Here is a 27,220-nt window from a genome sequence, read left to right on the forward strand (position 1 = left end):
AACACCAAAACACAAATGGTATCAATAAAAGAAAAAAATAAATTGGATTTCATCTAAAGTAGAAACGTGTGTGCTGCAAACTATACTATCAAGAAAGTGAGAAGACAATTCACAGAATGGGAGAAAGTATCTGCACGTTATATATCTGCTAAGGGACTTATATCTAAAATATACAAAGAACTCTTACAACTCAGTAATAAAAAGAAAACTGACTTTAAAAATGGGCGAATGATTTAAATGGACGCTTCTCCAACGAAGATGTACAGATGGCCAATAAGCACATGAAAAGGCACTCAGCATCATTAGACATGAGGAAGTACAAACCAAACCACAATGAGATACCACTTCACATTCACTGGAATAAAAAGGACAGATAATAACAAATGTTGGTGAGGGTGTGGATGCTCTGCACACATTGGGTAAGTGGCTCTGTGGGTAGATCTCATTGGAGCCCTTAGACGTTGGCTGGGGTGAATGTAAAAGGGTACAGTTGCTTTGGAAAACAGTTCGGTAGTCCTTCAAAACATTAAACAGAGTTTCCATATGTCTTGGCATTTCCCCTGTGAGGCATATACCCGAGAGAAATTCAACATACGTCCATACAAAACTTATACATGAATGTTCATAGGAGCATTATTTATAGTAGCCAAACAGTGAAAACAATCCAAATGTCTGATAAATGGATAAATAAAATGTGGGCTCTTCATACAGTGGGATATTATTCAGCAATAAAAAGGAATGAGGTACCCATACTGATACAACACAGATGAACCTTGAAAACGTTATGCTAAGAGAAAGAAGCCAATCACAAAAGACCACATATTGTTTGATTCCATTTATGTGAAATGTCAAGAAAAGGCAAATCCGTAGAGACGGGAAGTAGATTAGTAGGGCTGAGGTTAAGGGGTAAGAATGGGGAGGGGCTGCTGAGGGGTATAAGGTTTCTTTGGGGGATGATGAAAACATTCTAAAATTAGATTGCAGTGATTGTCGTGCCACCTTGTGAACATACTAAAAAATCATTGAATTGTGTGCTTTAAATGGGTGGTTTTTATGGAATAAAAAATCTCTTTCTAAATAAATCTGTTAAAAAAAAAACAAAAAACTGAACACACTGCTCTCCTTCCCAGACTTTTCTTCTTCCAAAATCCTCAATCTCAGTGAGCTGCGCACTGTGGTCCAAACTAGAAACCTAGAGGCTTGATGGAGTCAGATCCAAGTGGATGCATCATTATCATTATCTTGTCTTCTTCCTTAAACTCTCTCTTGTCCACTTCAGAGCTGTGATACTGACATACATAGGTCTTCATCATTATTAAAATGCCATAATTATATTCCGCTTTTGTTCTCTACCTCTTAAACTGTCCCCTCTGTATTTTGTTAAATTGTCAATACTCAAATCTGAGTTAATATTCTCTTCCTGAGTTTCTTCAGGATATTTCTGTGTCTTTCTGGATAAAGTTATGACTCCTTAGCTTAGTTTACAAAGTATTGCATGAACTGGCCTCTCTCTCCCTCTTCAGAGTAATTTCCTCGGTTCTCCATATTACAGGGAGCCTACCCTCACATGTTCTTTCATATGATACCTCCTGATTGTAATGCCAATTTCAAGTGGTCAGCAGCCCCATGTGGCTACCATGCTGGACAGCACAGATTACGGAACTTGCATGATTGCATCATAAGCACTCAGTTAATACTTCTTGAATGTAATCATAGCCATCATCTATGTTCGGCATTTACCCAGCTTCTGCTTTTATACTTTTGGTGGTAAGGTGCTCCCTGGGTTGTTACGTTACTAACCCAGCCCTGGGTATCTCTTCCTTCTTCTTCTTATATTCAGCCGGTGTTTGCTTCTCCAAAATGTCTACTAGTTGATCCAAGTACTGCATCATCCAAAACGGCACCCAGGTTATTAGACTATGACAGTCATTTCCTCGACTTTGCCCCAGGTTAACACATTGCTCACTTGAGCTTTGTACAACAGGTTCTGGTTTGTCAGTGGTTCTTACAAATTGTTGACTCCAGTTAAGATGTGGATATGGTGTGACTGGTGCAGAATTCAGGGTTTTATCAGCTCTCTTTCTGATATGTACATTTCAAGTTGCGCAGCCCTAATTGTTAATAAGTTTCAGCATTGGGCACAAAGTTCAGCGAGTAGGCAGTAGCTGGCTGAAAGAATTAGTCATTGAATGCATGTTGAATAAGCTTAAGACTTTTAAAGGTTTTTGGAGGGAGTGTTTTCTGTCACCGAGGTTGTGATCAAGTAAATTCTAATCAGTCTTGTCTGAAATTATTTATTGCTTCACTGCTATTAAGGCACCTCTTTTTTAAAAAATAAATTTATTTAATTTATTGTTTTTTGGGGGGCTGCGTTGGGTCTTTGTTGCTGCGCGTGGGCTTTCTCTAGTTGCGGCGAGCAGGGGCTACTCTTCGTTGCGTTGCGTGTGCTTCTCATTGCAGTGGCTTCTCGTTGCAGAGCACGGGCTCTAGGCGTGGTGTGGGCTTCAGTAGTTGTAGAGCGCGGGCTCAGGAGTTGTGGCTCACGGGCTGTAGAGCGCAGGTTCAGTAGTTGTGGGGCACAGGCTTAGTTGCTCCGCGGCATGTGGGATCTTCCCAGACCAGGGCTCGAACCCGTGTCCCCTGCATTGGCAGGCAGACTCCCAACCACTGCGCCACCAGGGCTCTTCTTTTTTTAAATCATAAGAATATTTGATCATTATAGAAAAATTTGAAGACGACGGATCTGCAAAAATAAGAGGAAAAGCAGTTGTCATCACATCATCCATTGACAGTCACTGTTAACTTTCTGCTGTGTATCCTTTTCCACCGGGCGCACGTTAAAAAAAATGAATATATTGTGGATTTGTACTATGCATACAGCTTTGTAATCTTTTTTATTTACCAGTACATCATGTTTGATGATATATTTGTGTTATGAAGTATTCTAGAGCTTAACCTTTTTCAACATCTTATGAAAATTTTCAGACTTAGAAAAATCATATTATCCAGTAAATATCTATACTCCCACCACCATTTCACTATATATGCTTTGTCACTTCTCAATCCATATACCCATCCTTCTGTCCTTCTGTCAATTCATGTTATTTTTTTTGATGAGTTTAAACTTTTTAACAACTCACTAGTATTTCATTGACTGGAAGTAGCTAGATTATCTAACCAATCCTCATTGTTGTATATTTATATAGGTTATTTTCAGTTTATATTATGGTTGTTCTCTCATTGTTGAGTTTTGAGATTTTGTTACTCAGTGTGGATATAAACATTTATCAGGTATGTGATTTCTCCCAGTCTGTAGCTTGCCCTTTCATTTTCTTAGCAGTGTCTTAAAGCACATATATCTTTAATTTTGATGAAGTCCAGCTTGCCAATACTTTCTTCTATGGATTGTTCTTTGCCTAACTCAAGATTAGAGAGATTTTCCCTTATGTTTTCTTCTAGAGGTTTATAGTTTTATACTTAGTCTGTGATCCATTTTATACGGTATGAAGTAAGGGTCTCAGTTCATTTTTTTTGTATGGATCTTCAATTGTTTTGGCACCATTTGTTGGAAAGACTATCCATTCCCCATTGAGTTGTCATAGCACCTTTGTTGAAAGTCACTTGACTATCTACTCATTCTTTTTTTTTTTTTTTTTTTTTTTTTTGCAGTACGCGGGCCTCTCACTGTTGTGGCTTCTCCCGTTGCGGAGCACAGGCTCCGGACGCGCAGGCTCAGCGGCCATGGCTCACGGGCATAGCCGCTCCGTGGCATGTGGGATCTTCCCAGACCGGGGCACGAACCCGTGTCCCCTGCATCGGCAGGCAGACTCTCAACCACTGCGCCATCAGGGAAGCCCCTCATTCATTATTAACTTGCTACAGCATATAATAAATCTCTCATTTCTGTATTATTCTTTTTTACCTCTGTTCCTGATGGCTTCACTCACCAAGCATTTTGGAAACAGTGTACTTCCCATGGTGCCTCTCATCTTGATTATTGATGCTGGGTGGCAGAGATCTGAGGGCATTGTGAAGAATTGGGGAAAATACGGTGGCGGGCCCTGCGTCTTACCCCTTCTCCCTTCCACCGAGGTTGGTTATTTGCCTGGGAAATTAAGTGATAACTACGGAGTGCCTAATTGGTGAAAATTTCATAAGAACAACGATTGAATACATGCTTTAACTGTAAAAAAAAAAAAAAAAATACCATCTAGCATGTACTAGGATATCAGCAAAGCTCAGAAAACTTTCTTAAGACTAAAAGTTAGTTTCTTCCAGTACTCTGTCTCTTGAAGTCGTCTTTCTCTGGGCAGTAATTTAATTGTTTTACAGTTTGTGAAAATGTGATTAAAGTAAAAGTGCAGCTTGGTAAGAAGATCTGAACTCTGTTTCTCAATTAATGTACTCAATAATAAGGATCGCGGTAGCTTATATTAATGAGCACTGTTCACATGCCATCACTGTTCTAGCCACCTAACATAAACTGTCTCGTTTTGTCTTCGCAGCACTCCCAGAAGGTAGGTGCTGTTGCTGCTCTCTTTTCATGGTGAAAAGCCCGAGGCACAAAGAGACAAGCGACTTGTCCTTTTGGCTGGAAAGCATGGGCCCCAGCAGGTCCCAAGCTCGGGAGTCACAGCCCTGTACTGCTCAAAAATTCACAGTGGTGGAGTTCCAGATACTCTGTTTATCTGTGATCCTAGCCTTCAGTTAGTACTCGATACTCCCCATGTTTGCTATTGCATTCATTTTTTAAATCACTTGTAAATGTAATTGTTTGCCCGAGCGTAGCTCCTTCAGCATTTCTCGTATGGCTAACATAATCTGGCTTCTCGTTGAGAATTTCAAGCTTTGAGGAAGTTGAGAAGCAGAAGGAAAGGACAGTTCAGTTTCTTTTGTCAGTTGCCGTTCGTGCCTAAAGGGCAGGTTGATGGCCATCCTGTATCTGTTCATCAGCATGTAGGCTCATCCCTTATGTAGTAAAGGTCTGGAGATGGGGGTGTTTTACTGCCACATTGAGCATGTGGTATATTCTGAGCGTCCACTTACCAAGATGCATGACTTCGATTCCGAGAGAGGAAAGGATTAGGATACGGAGGGCATAGGGAGCGAGGGTGGCGCAGGGCTGTTGTCACTGGAGATAGGTCTGAGGTCAGTCGCTTGAGGAAGGCGGTAAAGAGGGCGTTGGGCCTGGATCCAGGAGAGCTCCTGGCGGAGCTCCAAGCTCCCTGGCGGCCTTGGTGAGTCATTTCCCTCCTCTGAACCTCATCGTCACCATCGATCTGTTTTTGAAAGGAGACTGAACTAAGTGATGTCCAAGGACGCTTCTGGTATGCTAGCCTGTGGTCCTGTGGATCTTTCAGACCCAGGAGGACAGTGTGCTGACAAGCAAAATTAGGGCAGAATAAGTCAACCGGAGGCATAAACATAAATATCTTTCTCGGTTGTTCGCATTAGGGAAAAGTGATCCTGACGTAAGTAAACTCCAGACTCTGCTACCTGGTGTCAGCCTCTGGCCCCGCCCCTGATTAAGCAGGGCTAAAGGCACAGCTTTATTTTCCCTCCCCTCTCATGTTTCACAAAGCGAAGTACAGGGTTGGTCAAAACGTTCGTTCGGTTTTTTCCGTAAGCTGGCTCTAGTAGCGCTTAGTTGTCTTTAACTTCATTTGAAACAATTTTGTTAGATTGTATTGTGACAGCTGTCATATCAGCATGCATTTTAAAAAAACGTATCAAAATCGGTAAATTTTTGTGTAGCCATTTTAGTATTGAAGATGGAAGAAAAAAAAGCAACCTTTTCGGCATATTATGCTTTATTATTTTAAGAAAGGTAAAAACACAACTGAAATGCTAAAAAGATTTGAGCAGTGTATGGAGAAGGTGCGACGACTGATCAAACATGTCAGAAGTGGTTTGCGAGGTTTCGTGCTGGAGATTTCTTGCTGGACAGTGCTCCATGGTCAGGTAGACGAGTTGAAGTTGAGAGTTGATGTCAAATTGAGACATTAATTGAGAACAATCAATGTTATACCATGTGGGAGATAGCCGACATACTCAAAATATGCAACGCTGTGTGCAGTTCCCTGTCTGTTACCAAGCATGGCTGGCAGTGTAAGGCTTGACTTTGATCAGGGGCACTTTAACCGCTTAGATCCATAGTTCCCCCCTCTAAAGTCAGCATAATAATCCCTGCCTTGCCCGCCATGGCAGATGATTCTTTGGCCGGAGAAGACGGTGTGGAGAACTGCTTCGAAAGGGTTCTGTAGATGTCAGCTGTCACTGAGGTTGCTCCACAGCGAGAGCGTGGGTGTGTCCATTAGGTAAGGGTTTCAGCTGGAGGCATCTCAGATGGGTTAGTACTTCCTCTTAAACAGTGGGAAGAAGCAAGAGTTCCCATCTTTCTCATCAGGAGAACAAAACCACAAGCAGCCAGCACTTACGCCAGCTCCCTCGTTCCGTGCTGTGCAGTCTTTAGCAACGGGCTGAAATAGACCAGGGTTTCTTGGGAGGCAGTGATTCCAGCCAGATCAAGGCAGACTTTATTTTCAGGTAGACAGGGATTAGGCTATTCTGGGAACATTCATGAAGGTCAGTAAATTATTACTAATTAATAAAATCTGCATGTTTCTCAGATTTTAAAGGCTGTCCAAGTTTAGTTTATTGGAGCCAAGAGGCTATAAAATAAATTGAACCAAAAAACTCCCATAATAATCATAGTAAGTCTTTCCATTTGTATAGTACCTGATACTATACAAAAAGCTTTTACATAATGATCACAGCATCCCAAGGGGTAGGTGAATATTATGCTCATTTTATAGGTGAAAAACTGAGAACTTGTCCAGTGTCACACAGTTTGTCATTAGCAAACTTGAGACTAGAGGGAAAGAACTCTTTTATTGAACTTTTACTAAATGCAAACTGCTTTCACGTTTACTGTCTCATTTAATCCACGTAATAGTCTTATAAATTGGTACAATCCCATTTTATAGGTGAGGAAACGCAGGATCAGAGGGGTTAAAAATGAAGTGTTCAAGCTTAACAGCTAGAGATTGACAGAACTGGTATTTGAATCCAGCTGTTTGGCTCCAAAACTCAGCACTGCTGCCCTCTATTGCCTCTCAATTCATCTGTTCCTTCATTCATTCAACAGTGTTCCAGGCCCAGGGTCTCAGGCTCCCCAGCTTGCTCTGTTTCTAATTTGAGATATTGCCTATCACGTGAGTTCTATTGGAATAGAGAGCACGTTCATATAGTACACTTATCTGTATGTTGGGAGGGTATATACAAAGCAGTGTTGTTGTTTTTATAAAAACCATACCTATTCATTGTAAAAATTCAGCAGTACGGGAAAGTACAAAAAATAAAGTACAGATGACCAGGGCATATTCAGTCCCCTGGAGATAAACAGGTGTTAGCATTTTGGCTAACATGCTTCCGAACATCTCCTTATGCACATATATACACAGATAAAAGCATAGTAATAATGAAACAGCTCAGCTTAAGAGCTGTTTCATAGTGGCTCCATGTGCATCGCATCATTTGATTCTCACCAAAACCCTATGAGATGACAGTGTTACCCCATTTTACTCAGAAGGAAACTGATGTTGACAGCAGTGCAGTAATTTGCTCCTTAGTGGTGAGCTCTGTGATCTAAAGACTTAGCCTGTAACTACTGCGCTGTGTTGTATGTGATGTACAGGCCGACCTGGCTTTACTGCGCTTCGCAGGTACTGCGTTTTTTTATTACAGGTGGAAGGTTCGTGGCAACCCTGCGTCCTGCAAGTCTGTGGGCACCATTTTTCCAACAGCATTTGCTCAGTCACTTCGTGTCTCTGTGCCACGTTTTGGTAATTCTCGCAATATTTCAAACTTTATTATTATTTTATTTGTTTTGTAATCTGTGAGAGATCTTTGATGTTCCTACTACGACTCGCTGAAGGCTCAGGTGATGGTGAGCATTTTTTAGTAATAAAGTATTTTCTAACTAAGGTATGTACATTTTTTAGACATAATGCTGTTGCACACTTAATAAGCTGTAGTGTAAATAGAACTTTTATATTCACTGGGAAATCAAAACATTTGTGTGATTCATTCTATTGCATTATTGTGGTGATCTGGAGCTGAACCCGCAGTATCTCTGGTGTGCCTGTATATGATGGGGCATAAGTGAGAATACGCTATAGGCCTTTCTATAACTTGTTTTATTGTTTGATTTCTGGAAGTGTGTATCATACAATAATTCACAGTTTGTAATAATCCTCTAATGTTTTTACTCAACAGTAGTAACGTCTAGGCAGTTAATGTAGGTCTATACTTATAAAGACTCTTTGTATATGTACTTTATTTGAGCAATCCCTCGTTGAGGACATTTAGTTTATTTCCAGTTTTTTGCTATTTTAAGTTATGCAAGAATTAACGTCTTCGTGCCCTTTGGGTTTTAACTTGTTCTGTAGTGATTAAAAGGACAGAATCCCCCCAAGCTGAGAATCACAGGTGTTAGAGCGGTCAGTATTTCTCCATCTTGACCATGCATCAGACTCCCCTGGAGAGCTTGTTAAAACACACAGCTTGCTGGGTTCCGTCCTCCCAAAGTCTCTGATGCACTTCATCTGGGGACAGGGCTGAGGATTTTCCTCTTTGACAAGCTCCCAAGTAATGCTCACCCAGCTGGCGAAGGACCCCATTTTTGAGAGCCACTGATGTACAGGAAAAGCACTTAAATTGGAAATCAGAAGACTTCAGTTCTAATTCCAGCTCTGACCATAGTTCTGTGACCCTAAACAGGGGGCTGTGGTTTTCTCTGTCTTTGGTCAAAGTGGGAGGATCGGACTGACATTTTTCTTAGGCCACTTCTCATTATCAGTGAAAACTATGAAATCCTTCAAAATCCATGTTCTTCTGATGTCGTACAGTGGCTCTCAAGGTTTGCTTCATTCAGTGCCTGTGTCCTTTTTGCCCTCTTTTTCTTTCTTTTATTTACTGTGAGCCCATGGAAGGTAGTATTTACTGTGAGCCCATGGAAGGTAGTATCATAGGAGAGTTGAATGGTTTGAGAGTGAGGCTTAGAAAATGCTTATTTTTTTCATGTTAGCAAGAATACATCTTTTAAAAAAGAACCGCAGTTCCAAATTTAGTCAGCTACCTAACGAATCCCAGCTTAGCACTAGCAATCCACAGGAAGGTCTTTAATCAGTTTGTCCTCATACCTGTTAATTTAAACACCAGGGTTATATGCTGGGTGTCAGAGCTTTTTGTAAGAAGGAATATAAACACCATTGTAAGATTCATGCAAGTGGAACTTTTTTGGAAACTAAGAAGCAGTGCTATTTTGGATGAGGAAAAACACTACCCTGTACATTTTAGTAGGAGATCAGAAATAGAGAAAGCCTGATTATCAGAAATAAAATATGAGAAAGAGGGGCTTCCCCGGTGGCGCAGTGGTTGAGAGTCCGTCTGCCGATGCAGGGGACGCGGGTTCGTGCCCCGGTCCGGGAAGATCCCACATGCCGCGGAGCGGATGGGCCCGTGAGCCATGGCCGCTGAGCCTGCGCGTCCGGAGCCTGTGCTCCGCAACGGGAGAGGCCACAACGGTGAGAGGCTCGCGTACCACCAAATAAATAAATAAACAAACAAACAAATAAATAAAATAAAATATGAGAAAGAAAAACTAGCTTTTAGAGGGAAAAAAATACATTTATCTAAAGCAGGACTTTTCACATTACACCTCTCTTAGGCATATATTCATGTAATTTCTTTGTCATTATCTCTGCTCTCAGAACATGTGTGAAATGAAGGTTTTCCTTTTTAGTGCTTGCAGGTTAGGAAGAGCTTGCATGGCCTGGATTGGTGCCTAGACTTCAGACCTTAGGGAGAACCGCTGGCTTTGAGGGCAGCATAGGTGCCTTCAGACCTGTGTGGGTTGATTTTACATGTATGCATTTATACCCCTCCTTTAATTCCCTGCCTTCAAAATCAAATATCTTCATCCCTGCCTTGCCAGTAGGTGCTAGAAATTCCCACAGTGTTCATTCATTTGGTCGTTGCTATGATGTGAATGTTCGTGTCCCCCCAAAATTCACATGTTGTAATCCCTATGTGATGGTGTTAGGAGGTGTGGGGCCTTTGGGTGATTGTGTTACGAGGGTGGAGCCCTCAGAAGTGGGATTAGTTCTCTTGTGAGAGAGACCCCGCAGGGCTCCCTGGTTCTTTCCACTGTGTGAGGACCCAGCGAGAGGTCTGTGACCTGGAAGAGGGTCCTCGCCTGACCATGCTGGCACTCTGATCTCAGACCTCCAGCCCCCAGAACTGTAAGAAATAAATTGTTTATAAGCCACGGGGTACGTTACGCCACAACCCAAGCGGACTAAGCCGGTCTCCATTTCTGAAGGCTCCCGCTGGACTAGTCCCCGGAAATTCCCTTCCTTACTTAGCCTCTTAAGAGACACTTAACATGCCAAAGCCTTTGGAATCCATTCGTTCTTTCAGTTCTTTAGAGCGTTTACTTACTTGACCTGTTTGTTTATTCATTCTAATTTCCTGGCCTCTGGAAGGTACAGATGTGAACGAGACATTCTCTGATGCATTAGATTCTTCTTTGACTTCATATTAATTGTGCATTTAGTGTGGGTGGGCTTATATGTGCCTCTCTGTAGTGGGTTTGGTTTGTGACTTCCGAGCACGGTTATATTGGAAAGGAAGGAGTGATAGGGGTGGTTTTGTGAAGTTAGGAAATTAGAGTTAATTATGGTAACTGCCTCAGAATAACCAGAGCCTGGGGGAGGGGGCTCTGTGAATCAGTGCCTATGAATCAGATGTTCCCTTTTTGTCTTTAAGAGACTCACAAGTGTGATAGCTGGAGAGAATTCAGAGAAGCACTGAAGGCTGGAAATTCTGGAAAACAGGGCCCCCCCAAATTTCAGATGATTTGACCTAGGAAGACAAAGCAATAATTTAGAATTGACTTCAATTATTTGAAGGATTTCTTTTTACAAATTAAGAGGATATAAATGAGGCAGAAGCAAAAAATGGACCAGATAGGAAAGAACTTCTCATCCTTTCCAACCAGTTCATTGGAATGGATAATAAGCTAGGTTTAGATATTTTAGGAAAATTACCTAAAACTTGGAGAAAAGGCAAATTGATTATTATGTGCCCTTCCAATGTCACTCAAGAGCATTGTCTAGCAAGCCTGTCTAAGGGGTATCTGATATTCTTGGAGTTGACTTACTTTTGTAAAGTTAGATTTTAACTTGTGAAAAATTGGTAAGTGACAGGTGATCTTTTTCTGTCCAGTAGAGATCTAAATGATTTCTGTTTAGTAGAAGAGATAACCTCAAAAGTTACAGTTTAATTGCTCTGTAGGATATTAACCAGCTTTGTATCTAATTTGGCAAGATTATTACAGCATTCTTTTTTTCCACCACCTTTGAACCAGCTTTGCCATCCTGCCGGTTCCCTCATTAAGGACTTAGTTAATACATGCATACTATATATTTGTGAGAGAGTTGTGTTTTTAGCTTTTTGAAATTTATACTTTGACAGAAATGAGTGTTTGTGGAGGATATAAGCATCTTAGGTAGCTTACCCAGGAGTGGGGTTTGACTAATTTGACTTCCATGTCCTTTCAGCCCTGAATTCCCACAATTTTGGGTGTTTATCTGAATTCTCTTGGTCACCTGGGTAGTAAATTGCATTTATGGATCATCTAATTATCTGACCTGAATGAATACTTAAAATTCCTGCTTTATCAAGATCTCAGATAGCACAAAGTAGAAAAGGATCATTTCTTTTGTTGTTAAGACTAGCACTATTGGGGCTTCCGTGGTGACGCAGTGGTTAAGAATCTGCCTGCTAATGCAGGGGACACCGGTTCGAGCCCTGGTCCTGGAAGATCCCACATGCCGTGGAGCAACTAAGTGCGTGCACCACAACTACTGAGCCTGCGCTCTAGAGCCCGCGAGCCACAACTACTGAGCCTGCGTGCCACAACTACTGAAGCCCACGTGCCTAGATCCCGTGCTCCGCAACAAGAGAAGCCACCGCAATGAGAAGCCCGCGCACCACAACGAAGAGCAGCCCCCGCTCGCCACAACTAGAGAAAGCCCGCGCACAGCAATGAAGACCCAACACAGCCAAAAATAAATTAATTAATTCATTAAATAAATTTATAATAAAAAAAGAATAACACATTTATTTATGTAGCACTCACAGTTACAAAACACTGGCACACCTACTGTTGTATCTGACCCTCTCTCTTTCTTTGTGAGGGAGCAGGACAGGAACTATGGTCCCCATTTTATAGGTAACTAAGCTGAGCCTCCGGTAAAGTGCCCTTGCCCCAGGGCACTCGGCTGGTGACGAGTGGAGCTGGGACCACAGCGCAGCCCTTCACACTCCAAGCTCGTCAGCAGCTGCACGAGGGAACCAGGGTTCAAGAGGGTCTTGATAAGAACAGTGAGCTGAAGTAGGGAAAAAGCGAAGCAACCTAAATGCCCATCGACAGACAAATGGATGAAGAAGATGTGGTACCTAGGTACAATGGAATATTACTCAGCCATAGAAAGGAACAAAATTGGGTCATTTGTAGAGACGTGGATGGACCTAGAGACTGTCATACAGAGTGAAGTAAGTCAGAAAGAGAAAAACAAATGTATATTAACGCATATATGTGGAACCTAGAAAAATGGTATAGTTGAACTGATTTGCAGGGGAGAAATAGAGACGCAGACGTAGAGAACAAACGTATAGACACCAAGGGGGGAATCGGCGGTGGCGGGGGGTTGGGGGGGGTGATGAATTGGGATCGACACATATACACTAATATGTATTAAGTGTATGTATGTATTAAGTGGATAACTAATAAGAACCTGCTGTATAAAAAAAATTTTTTTCAAAAGAAACCAACTATAAAATCCTACATCACGGCTCCAGACTCCTTGCACACTGATTTACCAGTCCTGACTCTCATCCTGTAGTTTTGTTCGTCTGTGTGCTCTGTTCCTGACTGTTGGAGAGACCTGAGCTGTGTCTGAATCTTCCTTCACCCTCCCTCCCCTCTCAGGGATAGAGCGTTGCTGGACACACAGCAGGTGCCCAGGAAACAGTTCTCGAATGAATGTAGGAATTTGTTTTATGTGCTTTTATATCTTGATTCTCCCTCTATTCCTGGTAAGACACTCTCGGCAGATTTCTGTCTCTCTGGGTGACATCGGAGCAGCTGCACTTGTTCATTCAGAAGGATAATCTGCCCTTTTATTTGATGCTTGCACTGGGAGGAGGACTGCTGACTTAACCCAATTTCATCCTTTTATGAAATCTTCCCTCAACCTACAAACTGCTGGTTCGCTAATCCAGCAGATATTGCTTGACTAGTTCTGTGCTCCAGGCCCTGGGGTAGAACGGGAAAGACGAGGCGGGAACCCCCTCTCGTGGGGCTCCCACTCCCTTTGGCTCATGGCCCTGGTGGTGTCTTAGTATTTTTCTTTTTTCTTTGGCATGCAGGATCTCAGTTCCCCGACCAGTGATCGAACCTGCACCCCCTTGCAGTGGAAGTCTTAGCCACTGGACTGCCAGGGAAGTCCAGTGTCTTAGTATTTCTGTTGAAACATTTTCGGTCTTTGCCCTGTCTCATGAAACACAACGTGAAACAACTGAGTTGTGAAAAAGACTCTCTGAAACCTGCTCCCAACCCATCAACTTGTCTGTCTGCTGCTGCCCCTGGAGTCCACAGCCCACCATCTCTCACCTGCACAGCTGCAGCAGCTTCTCCCACTTCCATTTCCTTCTAAAAATGAAAATCAGGTCGTGGTACTCCATTGCTTAAAGCCCTCCAGCAGCTTCCCTGCTGATAAAGCCCTGCTTTCCCCTCTGTCTCCATCCCCCTCTACTCGCTCCTTCTCCGTTCCAGCCACACTGTGTGGAAGGGCAGAAGCCAAGCTAGTTTCCTCCTCCCTCGGGCCTCTGTACCAGCTATGTTGTCTGCCCACACTGATCTTCCCCTGGTATTTGCACAACTGTCCCTACTTGTCATTCACATCTCAGCTTAAATATCCCTACCTGAGAGGGGCCTTTCCTGTTACCTCTTTTAAGTTCAGTAGCTCCTCCCCCATCACTCTGGTACTTTGCCCTATTTTACCATCTTTTTCTTATTTATTATCTTACTTCCTTCATTAGAATATGAAACTGAAGGCTTTGGGTTTTCACACAGAAATTTGTTGAGGGAATGCAAGGATAGTTTTCAATAACCTGGTACAGATACTTAGAGAGTGCTTACTGGGTGAGAGGGATTGATGTAGACAGGAATGAAGAAGTAATTACCAGTAAACTCCTACTTTTGAACAGTGGGAGACTGAAAAATGGATCGTGATCGTGTTTGCTTAATCGTGGAATGATTTTTTTGGATAGCTTTTACTTTATTTTATTTTTTTAACATCTTTATTGGAGTATAATTGCTTTACAATGGTGTGTTAGTTTCTGCTTTACAACAAAGTGAATCAGTTATACATATGTCCCCATATCTCTTCCCTCTTGCGTCTCCCTCCCTCCCACCCTCCCTATCCCACCCCTCTAGGTGGTCACAAAGCACCGAGCTGATCTCCCTGTGCCATGCGGCTGCTTCCCACTAGCTATCTGTTGTACATTTGGTAGTGTATATATGTCCATGCCACTCTCTCGCTTTGTCACAGCTTACCCTTCCCCCTCCCCGTATCCTCAAGTCCATTCTCTAGTAGGTCTGTGTCTTTATTCCTGCCTTACCCCTAGGTTCTTCATGACCTTTTTTTTTTCCCTTAGATTCCATATATATGTGTTAGCATACAGTATTTGTTTTTCTCCTTCTGACTTACTATTCTGTATGACAGACTCTAGGTCCATCCACCTCACTACAAATAACTCAATTTCATTTCTTTTTATGGCTGAGTAATATTCCATTGTATATATGTGCCACATCTTCTTTATCCATTCATCCAATGATGGACACTTAGGTTGCTTCCATCTCCTGGCTATTGTGAATAGAGCTGCAGTGAACATTTTGGTACATGACTCTTTTTGAATTATGGTTTTCTCAGGGTATATGCCCAGTAGTGGGATTGCTGGGTCGTATGGTCGTTCTATTTGTAGTTTTTTAAGGAACCTCCATACTGTTTTCCATAGTGGCTGTACCAATTCACATTCCCACCAACAGTGCAAGAGGGTTCCCTTTTCTCCACACCCTCTCCAGCATTTACTGTTTCTAGATTTTTTGATGATGGCCATCGTGACCGGTGTGAGATGATATCTCATTGTAGTTTTGATTTGCATTTCTCTAATGATTAATGATGTTGAGCATTCTTTCATGTGTTTGTTGGCAGTCTGTATATCTTCTTTGGAGAAATGTCTAGATCCTTTTTGACCCTACTCCTAGAGAAATGGAAATAAAAACAAAAATAAACAAATGGGACCGAATGAGACTTAAAAGCTTTTGCCCAGCAAAGGAAACCATAAACAAGACCAAAAGACAACCCTCAGAATGGGAGAAAATATTTGCAAATGAAGCAACTGACAAAGGATTAATCTCCAAAATTTACAAGCAGCTCATGCAGCTCAATAACAAAAAAACCAACAACCCAGTCCAAAAATGGGCAGAAGACCTAAATAGACATTTCTCCAAAGATAGCTTTTACTTTAAATAGAATTCTCAAAATGGAGGCAAGGGATGTCTTTAAAACTTTTGTTTTGAAGTTAAATAGTTCAGGTGACATGTAGTTTGGGGGGAGGAGTTATTGGAGCAGGACTCACACGTTCCCTGTGCTTTCAACGAGGTGAGGGTTTTGTGTGGTTTTAAATTTTTGAAAGGTTAATTCAACTGGAATAAAAGCACGTTCAGTGCATTCAGCACGTCTCTGACAAAGAAATCTATGCCTAAGATTGTGCTCTGCCTTGTGAAGGATTAGAAAGGACTGAAAACAAAGGTCACTGCTAGTGGGCTCCCCACCGATTCAAAATAGGAGAGTTCAGAGCCGGTGGCTCCATATTGTGACGGATTTCTCTTGAAGCTGTATTTGCATAGCAAGCATGTTGTTTCACCTGGAATGTCTGTACATTTCTCTTTTTTTTAATATTTATTTATTTGGCCGCACCGGGTCTTAGTTGTGGCGTGCGGGGTCTTTAGTTGTGGCATGCATGCGGGATCTAGTTCCCCAACCAGGGATCGAACCTGGGCCCCCTGCATTGGGAGCACGGAGTCTTAAGCACTGGACCGCCAGGGAAGGCCCTGTCCATACATTTCTGATGGAGGTTGTGAGGGGCTAAACCCCTCAGGTCTCCTGTCACCAGCCCCCTTAAACACTGTCCCCAGTGACTCTCACCTGGTCAGAGGCCTAAGACATGTGATGGACAGAGATTACTCCTCAGTACAAGGCTTTTGTACAGTATGTGAGATTTTTAAAATAATAGCTGTTGATTATCACAGGAATTGCTGAGTTTTAGAGCTTATTGTAGGCTGGCTTTGGTCAGGAGGGCGCTCAATGGGATTTTGCAACATGCGGTAATATTAGCTACCGTGGCGTGCGGTTAACGTGTGCCAGCACTTCCTCTCCCCAGCATCCCACACACACGCTGTCATCCCCGTTCTGAGATTAGAGACTGAGGCTTAGATGGGAGAGAGTCTTCCCAAGGCTTCTCAGGCAGGTAGTAGTAGCACTGGGTTCAGAACCCCACTCTCCATAACCTCTGTGGAGAGGAGGCGGGGAGACCCCTGCGTCCGGGTCCCCGGTTGGCAGGGTGGGAAGTGGGTGGAGGCGGGAAGGCCCGGCTGGGGTGCCGAGACTCCATTCTGCAGTGAGGAGGAGTTGTGGGTTTTCCCTGGGAGGTGCTGGGGTGGGTGACTGTGCCGGAAGGGGTCAGATGGCAGGGTGATCAGGAGATGGGGTGTGACCAGGAAGGCCACTGAGCACACTCTCGAGCGTCTCTTGTTAGGCTCATCCCCCTGCTCAGTGGAACATCTGCGGCCAGGCCGTGAGGACAGAGTCGGATTTTCAGTCTTGTCTGTAGCTGGTTTCCCTTTATGTTCCCTCCCGCTTGGTCTGTATGCAGCACAGCCGCAAGTGTACGGGCCCGTGCATGTCAGAGCGTTCCTGCTCATGTGATGGGAATGCTAGTCTCTGCTCAGATGCCCAGTCCTTGTTTTGTTGCACATACATCATGGCGGTGCAAACCTAAAAACCTAACCTAAAAAAGTGGCAGAGGGGCTTCCCTGGTGGCACAGTGGTTGGGAGTCTGCCTGCCGATGCAGGGGACACGGGTTCGTGCCCCGGTCCGGGAAGATCCCACATGCCGTGGAGTGGCTAGGCCCGAGAGCCATGGCCGCGGAGCCTGTGCTTCGCAACGGGAGAGGCCACAACAGTGAGAGGCCCGCGTACCGCAAAAAAAAAAAAAAGTGGCAGAAGAAACATTGGTTGTGATGCCTCAAACCCATGGGACCTCAGGGCCTGAAACTCATAGATTGTCAGTCTCTAAAGGAGCTATGATGAGGATTCAGTGCCAACAATTAAATCATAACTTCACTTTCTTGGGAAATTGACCATTTCACGTGGAAAGCCATGTTGCTGGCAAGCTGAGCGTGTGCACCTTAAGCTAAGGAAGGACACCAGTTTCAAACATCCTTCTCATGTGGCTTTCCAAGATTGTCCCAGGTTTGGGAACACCTCCTGTCACCCACCGTGCTTCTGCTCCGTTATCCCCACGCCTATTTTTCTGCGGAAGCCTCGGGCAGCCCGCACGGCCAGTACAGGCAGCAGGTCAGTACTGGGACCTGATGGGACAGCCGGGCCCAGTCAGGAGGCTTCTGTTCATAGGATGAGACCGGGAAGAGGAAGTGAGTCCAGAGTGACAAGGGTGAGCGTGATGACGTGTAGCTCGGAGAGGCCTCAAAAGGTCAGCGCTGATGGGGCTGCCAGGTCATCTAGGCCTGGTGTTGCCAGGCTGACTCTGGTCCTGACCCTGGTGGAGGGAGGGGAAAGCCCGGTAGCAGGTAGTCTGGGGCTCTTCCATTTTTATCAGTTTTGTGTTCATATCAGTTTCATGTTCCAAGTAAGTGGCATTTAAAAAAACAAAAGCCTAAAAAATTACTGTCTGGTTATTCCTTCGTGTTACAAAGGGAACATAAGTCACAGAGTAGGAGCATGCTTTGTCTGAGCCTTGAGTCACTGGTGGATGGCCTGGGATAACTCTTTTTTAAAGCATTGTGTGGTCACAGAAGTGCCACTTAGAGAGGAGTGGAGTGGTCAGGAGTCCCTATTCCTGACACTTTGGTGTTATTAGTTATCAAGTGGTCAGGTGCGATTGCCCAGCCTCTGAAGCACACTCCTTCCCAATCTGGTCCGAAGGCCATGTCAACTCAGGTTTTCCTACTTCCTGGGGCAGCTGAACCACTTTTTCAGCCCTTAGCAGTCTCTTGTCTGGCTGTGAAATCTGGGGATTAGCCAGGGCCAGCTGGATGAAGGAACCTCAAAGGTTTGCCACGTCCCAGCCCTGTCTCAGGGCCACGGCTGCCTGACAGTCTGTGGAATAAGTCCTCTTAGGGAGGTATCCTGAGGCAGTTGGGTCTGTGGCATTGGAACCCCAAGCAGGCACAGGGGTTAAAAACTTTGGCATTAAACCTAACCAGGTGCCGGCGGGACTTCCCTGGTGGTCCTGTGGTTAAGACTCCACGCTCCCTATGTAGGGGACCTGGGTTTGATCCCTGGTCAGGGAACTAGATCCTGCATGCATGCCACAACTAAAAATCCCTCATGCCGCAACTAAGACCGGGCACAGCCAAATAAATAAATAAATAAACCTACCCGGGTGCAAGTCATTGCTCTGCCACTTCATAGCGATATGATCTTGGGCAAGTTACTTAACCACTGTGGCCTCTGTTCTCTTATTAGTAAATTGGGGAATCTCATAAAACTATGTCTCAAATACACTTGGTGCTAGGATTTGGTGATTTTTCACCATTTCTATCAGCTCTACTAGGACCTTAAAAGAATTGCCCTGAAAGGTATAACCAGCTCTCCAAGAGGAGATTCTTGAGTCGCCGGTGGAAACCAGGCATGAAGTCCAAAGGTTCTCTAACCCACCAGGCCTCATCACCACGCTGGACCTTCCTGGCGGCCATGGTAGAGCACATCTGGCAGTTCTCACCGTGCCCAGTCTCTGGGGGTTAAGGCCCCTGCTACTCCTCCCATGCCTTGCAAAGAGTACCAGGAATGTAGGTTTTGACCTTTAGACCAACCAACAGATCCGTCAAGTCATTGTGGGGTGTGTGCTGTTTACTAACCCCGCCCTCAAGGGTGGGAAGGATGGGCAGTGGGTGCTCGGTCTGGTGTCTCCTTTCCCTCGAGAAGCTTGCCCCTACCCCTATCCATCTGTGACTCTAACCAGGTCGTTTAATAAATTAAAACATCATATCATTTTATTTGGTATGGGTAAATTGTTCTTCCTAAGACTTGGATAAACTCTACTGCTTTTTTTTTTTTTTTTAAAGGACTTAGGACAGTGATTTTATCTGCATATCCATTTATCTTGTATTCCTGTCCTGAGAATCACAGGACAGAAATACCTTGCCCCTCTTCCCCCTGGGAAAAAAATTAAATGACCTCCTGTGAACAGACAAAACTTGAGTGCCAGGGTGGCCTCACATAAAGAAGAGCCGTCCCAGCGCTGTCAGCGAGAGACCACCTTGTGAAGTAATGAAGACAGTGAAGAACATCTCTGTAACTTTACATGCTTGTAAAGAACTTTCACAAGTCCTGCCTTGTTGGGTCCTTGCCCCCATCCTGTGACAGAGGCCTGGGCAGGATCCGCATTCTTCCCGTCTTACATACAGGGAGTCTCGGGCTGCCAGTGATCACAGAGTTAGCAGGTGGCAGATCTGGGACTTAAACTTGGGTTATTTAGTGACTCTGCCTCTCCTGCGTTTTCTGATCTATCACAGTGCGGCCAAGAAGCTGCCATCACTAGAGGGTCTCGGCAGAGGCTGTCAGGAATACTGTGGAAGGCATCTGGGCCGGCTTAGTTGACGATTGCTGTGTGGTTTGAGGGACAGAGAACTCCACAGGGTATCCTGCTCACCAGTCAGTCGCCTCAGTTGGCCCTCATCACTTCATTACTTTAAAGAGGAGCATGTGAATACACACATGCCCTAGCTTGCTTTTTCTCCCTGATAGAAAGCTGCGGAGGTTCGCTCAGCAAACCTTTACTAACTCCTCCCTGTCAAGCTCTCTACTGGGCCCTGGGAATACAGACATTAACTTCACACAGACCTCCCTCAAGGGCCTCATAGATGTGGGGTGGGCAGGGTGCTGTAATGCAGCGCAGTTGACAGCAGAGAGAGCAGCTGACCATCCTGCGGATGGGTCAGGCCCCTGGGGACGGAGCAGCCCAGGGAACAATGGGGACCACGTGGAAGGGTGCAGCCCATGTGGGGAGCAAGAAATAATCTGGGTTAGTTGGCCTGGGGACCAGAGGACAGAGGGCCTGGCTTATTTTGGGAACTGGGAGTGTCTAGCTGAATTTTGGGGGCTGTGAAAAGTTTTAATGGAAGAAAGTTGGAGAAATAAGACTTTGTGTGTTGCGCTGAGACATTTTTACTCAATCCCGTGACCACCGAGGAACTAAGGGTTGAAATAGGCGGACATCAAAGTCAGACTGAGAACAATTGTTCTGGTAGATTGTTAGAGAAGGGACGGAACAAGGAAGACCAGTTACTAATGCAGGAGACTACGAGGGAAATGCTGAAGGCGAGAGCCGAGGCAGTGGGTCTGGGAGTGGGGCAGGATCAGATTCAAAGAAACCTTCCTGAGGTAGAATCAGAGCCAGTGACCAGTGTGAGGGAGAGGAGAAAAGTCAAGAGTGACTCGCCGGTTTTTATTTGAGATCTGCTTGCCTTATTTTATAAAGATTTGCAATCCGGATGCTACAGTTCTCCTTAATGGCAACTTTCAGAGCACAGCCTCAGCTCACTTGCCAAATCTCGCCAGCTCGGGCTTTACAAGCGGGGAAACATTCCTCTTTTTTTGGCTGACGTCTCGTTTCCTTTTTCTTAACTTCTGTTCTGAAATTATTACAGCAGTTTTTGTACTTCAAGGAATTGGAGCCTGGTACATATTAGGCACTCAATAAATGAATAATCAGGTAAATGAGGTCACGCATTCTGGTTGACCTACAGGGTGATGTTGTTCGTGGTAAAGTGCTGGGCATAAAATGTGAATTCTGTCATTCCAGAGCAGCTTGTGCATTTGTGCTAAAATAGTGTTTGATAGTGGAAGGGTAAAATACAGAATTCTGAAGAATTTCCGGTAGCACGCAGCCAGGTATCAGTCTGCTCTGCGTTCGCTGCCCACGGTGGTCACCGTACCTGACCCTGAGCACAGCGGTGGCCGCGGGAGGGTGAGGTGACCCAGCAGCGCGCGGGGGAACAGATCGCGCTCTGGTGCCTTTACACTCTTGCCCCCCACCCCATCCCCCGTACGGTTCTTGCTGGGGGGGCGTGTGTTGTGTGATTTCCCCAGGATCCCAGGCGTGCCTGGGGTTCCACTTCTTGCCCGGGACTGACCCAGCTCCCAGCGTGGAGCCTCAGCATTCGCTGCGTTAATCAGACTTGCTGGAATGATCACGTGGTCCTCTAGCTGCCTGCCTGTCAGCTGCTGCTCGTCAGCAGCTGGCTGGCTGGAGGCTGCAGGCCCGTCTGCAGAAAGCCTTCTACTTCAGAATATGGGGGGTCGGGGGGTGCAGACCCGCCTCTTTCTTCTGCACTTTGCACCATCTGACTGACTAAACGGTTGTCCTCCGAACCAGAAAGGCTACCAGGCAGTATAAGGAAATTGTCTCTGACTAGGTCATGTTTGCATTTGAAGAATTCAGGTATGTTCTGGGTTTTCTACATCAGTCTGCCGCTGGGTTTTTGTTCTCGCTAGGTTTTTGCTGTGTAATGACAGCTTAGGCTCTGGCTCGTTCTCACAAAAGAAGGGTTCTTTTCTGTGGCGGGGTTTCTCCCGGTCACGGGGGCGGGAGGCGCGGAGGTGGTACCAGTCCAGGCTGTTTACTGCAGGACAGATGCAGCGTGGGTAATTGGTTTGATCGTGTGTGAATGTGCCGAGGACCCCACCTTGTGCCTCATCTGAGCTGTGCTGTTGCTGGTGTAGAGGTATGAATACAGAGTAGGAACTGCTTATCCAGAAGGAGTCTCTTGCTGCCTTTTGTTTTTCTTCCTTTGTCAAACTCATGGAGCCTGACTGCTCTTTTAAAAAACGCTAACTGTAGCGGTGAAGGTGAAAATCCTGCAAGTCTGTCTGCTTAGTCAAGATCTGATCTGGGCTCTGATTTTGCTCGTTGTGAATAGTGATCTCGCGGCTGGGCGGTTTTCTGGGAAGTACCCTCATGATGTTTTGTTAACAGGGTCCTTCTTTGCTTTCGTCAGCTTTTCAGCTGCTGTAATTATTAATGCTCCAGATTAGAGTCTTTTGTGAATCTTATGCCTTCTCTTTCCTCCATCTCTCCTCCCTGGGTATGAATGTAGGGGCGGGGGGGGGTGCTCCAGAAGAGATAGTCTCTAAGAAATGAAAATAAAGGAGCTGGGATGGGAGGGTTACCAGCTCATTCTTGTGCAGGTCTCCACCTCTTCGGAGCATACGGAAGACAGTGTGTCTGTTTCTAACCTCTGACAGCTTCTCATTTCTCAGATGGAATTTTTGTGTATTTTAGAACTGAACGAAAATACCATATTGATGGGCGAAGAAGTGATTGTGTGGGAACCTCCACAGGCCTTTTTCGTTCCCTCCAAATGTTGCTGCTATAGACATGAAAATGATAATAGAATTACCACCTTTCATTACTTGTAAGAGGAAACTAGAGACCTTTTGATCAAAATCAAGGGAGAGGATGAGAGCATTATCAGCTTTCCACAAGGAAAAGCAGGGCTACGGAGGTTGTTCCCGCCCTTTCTATAAACTTGGGGCTTTGGATCCAGGAAGTTATCCTTTGTTTAAGAGCGTGCCTCTGCATTATTTCTAATGGACTGGGTTTGTGAAAAGAACATTCTTTCCACGTGGCAACGTGCTCAGACGACATGGGGTGACACCGTGACCAGAACTTACAGTTTTAGGATAGCTCCATTAGATAACTAACAAGAATTTATTTAATGCCTGGCATGTAACAGTAGATAGGTCCTTAGGGAATGAATCGTGAGTCTTGGGTTCTAATCCGAGTTTCAAAATTGGCTTTCCTGATCCTTGTGAGAGTTACGGAAGAGCTTTGTACATCGTAGAAAGTAGTACAATGGTGAGGCTCAGATTTTATTGCTAGCATTTGTTTGAGATGGAGTAAGTCTCGGCTTCTGCCTCGAACAAGCTTGGAGCCTTTCGTTGCATTTTGTAGTCAGTGGGGAGGGATGCATATCAACAAACCCACTCCCACCGTGGTGGCACCTAGTCCCGGAGCCAAGAGCTGGGTCTGATGAGGTGGAAGGGGGTTGGGTTAAAGGCCACTGCTCTGCTGAGCTGAGAAAGTGGGGAAGCCTGTTACCCTTCAGGTTTCTGCCTAAGCTGGCCCTGAGGAATTTCGCTGAGTATGATTGCATTTTATGACGGCTGCACGGGGGCCAGACCAGGTGGCTTTCTTCTTTAGTCATGGGGCCTATGCACATGGGGGCCAGGTGATTGTGGTGGGGCAACGCTGCGCTCGAGAGGAGCTTAGCTTAGCTTTTTAGTTTAGGTCAGGTGGGTCCTGAAGCTATAGCACGCAGCAGAATCACCCGGAGGGCTCATGAAAACCCACCCCCAGAGTTTCAGATCTAGCAGGTCTGGAATGGGGCTTCAGGATCTGTGTGTCCGATAAGTTCCCAGGTTTTCTGATGCTGCAGTTCTGGGGACCAGACTTTGAGAACCATTGGCTTGGGGAAAGCAGACGTTGTTGTCGTTGAGGTGGGAAGTCTGAGGCAGAGGCGAGGAAGGAGGTACAGGGAGGAGCCAGAAGCTGCAGTTCAGGTATGGGCAGGTGGGCCAAGGCGGGGGTGCAGGCGTGAGGGGGGCACGCTCATGGGGCGGCGCTGGAAGGGAACACTGGGACGAGAACCAGGGGACTTGCTTTATAATCCTCGTTCTGCCGTGTGCTCCTTTGTGGGCTTGGCCAGCCTCTTCATCGTTCTGAAGTCTCAATTTTCTCAACTGCAAATGGGGATAGTTGTTCTTGCCAAGAAAGTCTATAATACTGTTAGAATTAAATGAGATAACATAAACTTACTTAATAAATTATAGCACTCTTTCCACATGAGTATAAAGGGAGGAGAGGACCCTGGGGGTCTCCATCAGGTTATCTGGACACAGCCCTCCGTACACACACCCAACTCCAAGAGCGCAAGGGCCACGTTCATTTTAAAAGGAAGTCTGATTGACAGACACGTTTACCTGCCGTTACTCCCTATTGGACTCTGAGTTCCAATGTGGTCTGTCAATCCTGTCTTTTTAACTTTGTCTCCTTAGTGCCTAAAACTGCTTGGCTCACAGTAAAGCCTTAGTAAGTGGCGGACGCAGTTCATTTTCACGAGGACTTAATAAGGAAGAAAAAGCAAGCAAGCTCTCTGGCTAGCTCGGCGCAGGCCTGGGATGGTACCGTGGTGCCCGCCGAGTGTGCTGGTTCAGAAGAGCATGTCGAAAAGCTGACATCTGACCTCCTGAGAAAAATGTGAAGTGTCCTCAGCACACCCCCACAGCAGGAGTGCCAGAGAACTGCGAGCACATTTCACGAGGAATCTCCGCGATGCCCTCACTCTAGAATGGGCTGCTCATTGTCGTGACGTGCCGGGGCCCAGGGCCCAAGCCTGGAGCGCTGCAGGGTCCCGAGAGCTTGAGAGACCGGGCCGGCATTTTCCAGCTGGTTAGGGGGTTTCTACCTTCCACTGACTGAAAGACTGTGTTGTCCTAACACGAGGCCAGCTGTTAGCTGGCTGTGCTGGGAGACACACTGCATTTGTGTTTTTGCTTTAAAAAAAAAAACAAAACTTCTTAGGCGAGATGTGTGCGGAACTGATAGTTTAAGTCAACATTTACCTGTTAGCTGCACACCACAGAGGCTGTCCTCTGAGCCCTGCTGGAGACAGCTTTGTGGCATACTGTCTAGTTTTTCCTCCACCTCTAGACCCAGAATAATGACTGCAGCCCCTTACCGACCCTGGAATAAAGAGTTTGAAATGTGATTTTCGGCTTCATAATCCCTCAAGTGAGAATGGAACCCAAATCAGAAACCGCTGTTTCTCAGAATTCCTGCCACTTATTCTGATTTATTTCCAGAAGGAATGTGGTATACCAACTCCAGTATTTAAAATCCACAGTTGGAGGGTTTCCCTGGTGGCACAGTGGTTGAGAGTCCGCCTGCCGATGCAGGGGACACGGGTTCGTGCCCCGGTCCGGGAAGATCCCACATGCCGCGGAGCGGCTGGGCCCGTGAGCCATGGCCGCTGAGCCTGCGCGTCCGGAGTCTGTGCTCCGCAACAGGAGAGGCCACGATAGTGAGAGGCCCGCATACCGCAAAAAAAAAAAAAAAAAAAGTGGCATCAGGGAAGACCTGAAGTTCGCACACGAGGAGAGCCCCACCACCCCATTTGAGTGTCCAGAGCCCAAGCCAGCTTAGTCCCTCTCATTTCCCAGGGTCCTGTAATCCCTTGAAGAAACATATTTAGGTACAGTGACTTTCACATGGTCGTGAGGAAATAAATCTCAGATCAACAGGACATGGAAACTGGGCTGGGCAGGGAAAGGAAAGGTACAGAAACTTGATCACTGAGTACATACTACGTACCAGACACTGCTAGCTGCTTTGCCCCTGGTAACTTTAACCCACATAAAAATGAAAACAGAGGCTCAGAGACATGGGACTGTCCCCAAACCTCCAATCCATAAATAATGTTCAATGAGTGAAGGAAATGAGAACAGAGGCTCAAAGGGGTGAGGTAATTTCCCTGAAGTCACCCAGCGGTTATGGGGATCTGGTCAACTTCAGTTCAGTCCTTCTTTCTCTGATACTCTGGGCCTAGAATGCCATCCTATGAATTGACCTTGTGTCTTCCAGCCAGCACAGCCTTTCTGAGTCTCTCCTCTGGGCCCAGAGCCTGTTGTAGCTCCAGGCACTTGGCTCACCTCCCTGACTGTGGGAAAAGACGGGGAATAGAAGAGGAATATTCTGCCCCCAAGGGTAGAACAGACTGACCCCTCCTCCTAGCTCCCAGGGCTCCTAGTGATGTAGCTATGTATCAATAGTACTTACTGTAGTGCAATTGTGTAACAGTCTCTTTCACATCCTTCTGCCCTACTAAAGTATGAGCTCTTGGAGGCCAGGAGGTATTATCTTAGTCGTCTTACCTCACTACCAACTCTTAGCCTAGTATCAGCTCTAGGAGGGATTAGTAAATGTCTGACTATTAAATGTCTACACTACTGATATTGTGGGCGTTAGAATAACTTTAATTGAATAAGTCACAGTCCCTAACTGCGGGGAGCTCACAGTCACGCTGTCTGATCCCCCAGGGCTATTCGTATGCACAGCCACGTGGGTCTTTAGTAGGGGCACCTGGTTGGAGTACATGGGCAGAGGGTGGAGGGTTGAGGGAGAGAAAAGTAGAGCAGCAGAGAGGGAAGGACAGACAAGTTTCATTGACTTGAGAGTTTCGCTGAGTGTTTGTCTAGCCACAAGCAAAAGTTATTTTGCGAAACAGAGAATTTAGCTGTAGGATGGCCACGCAGATATATTTTAAAATACCAGTCTATTCTCCGTTGTTAAGTAAGTGTTACAGTTGTTGAGTTTCACTCAAAGCGAAGCAGTGTTGTGGAACCAGACTCCCCCGCAGTTCATACAATGTAAATTTAAAAGCTGGGACCTTGCAGAAGTCACTTTATCTCTCTTTACCTCTCTTAGAGGAAAAGGACTATTTTGAGGATAACATATAGGAAAGAAGTGTATAAATTATAAAACTTTGCTATAAATGTTTGCATTTTATATTTTGGAATCAGTTCATAGTTGACTGGTTCAGGTGCTGCTTTATAAAACAATTTTTGTTTCCATCTCCCATTTCTCTTTGCTTAGCATTCTTGTCTCTTATATAGAAAACAAAGCAAAACTGAACTAAGAGGAAAGAATTTTAACTGGACTCATTACCTAGAGGAATAAGCCCCAGAATAGGACACCAGCTTGGGTCTGTGTAACTCTTGCTAGT

At 45.2% G+C, this 27,220-nt stretch overlaps 1 protein-coding gene across 4 annotated transcripts in view; it reads left to right on the forward strand.

Moving 5' to 3' along the window:
• The window catches only part of EVL (Enah/Vasp-like), a 163,110-nt gene that overhangs the window by 18,551 nt on the left and 117,339 nt on the right, over positions 1-27,220 (forward strand). Inside the window, exon 1 of one of the 4 annotated variants that reach the window (XM_022576096.2) lies at positions 21,706-21,879. The exons of 2 other annotated variants lie outside the window; for them this stretch is intronic. In XM_022576096.2, coding sequence (XP_022431804.1) covers positions 21,857-21,879 — 23 coding nt within the window. In that variant the 5' untranslated portion in view covers positions 21,706-21,856. Of the gene's footprint in view, positions 1-21,705; positions 21,880-27,220 lie in introns of those variants that run through there. One more of the 4 variants, XM_022576100.3, reaches the window with a different exon arrangement.

Source organism: Delphinapterus leucas, chromosome 2 (assembly GCF_059928025.1).
Source record: "Delphinapterus leucas isolate spDelLeu-1000000601 "Yukka" chromosome 2, BTC_Dleu_Yukka2, whole genome shotgun sequence".
Classification (NCBI taxonomy): domain Eukaryota; kingdom Metazoa; phylum Chordata; class Mammalia; order Artiodactyla; family Monodontidae; genus Delphinapterus; species Delphinapterus leucas.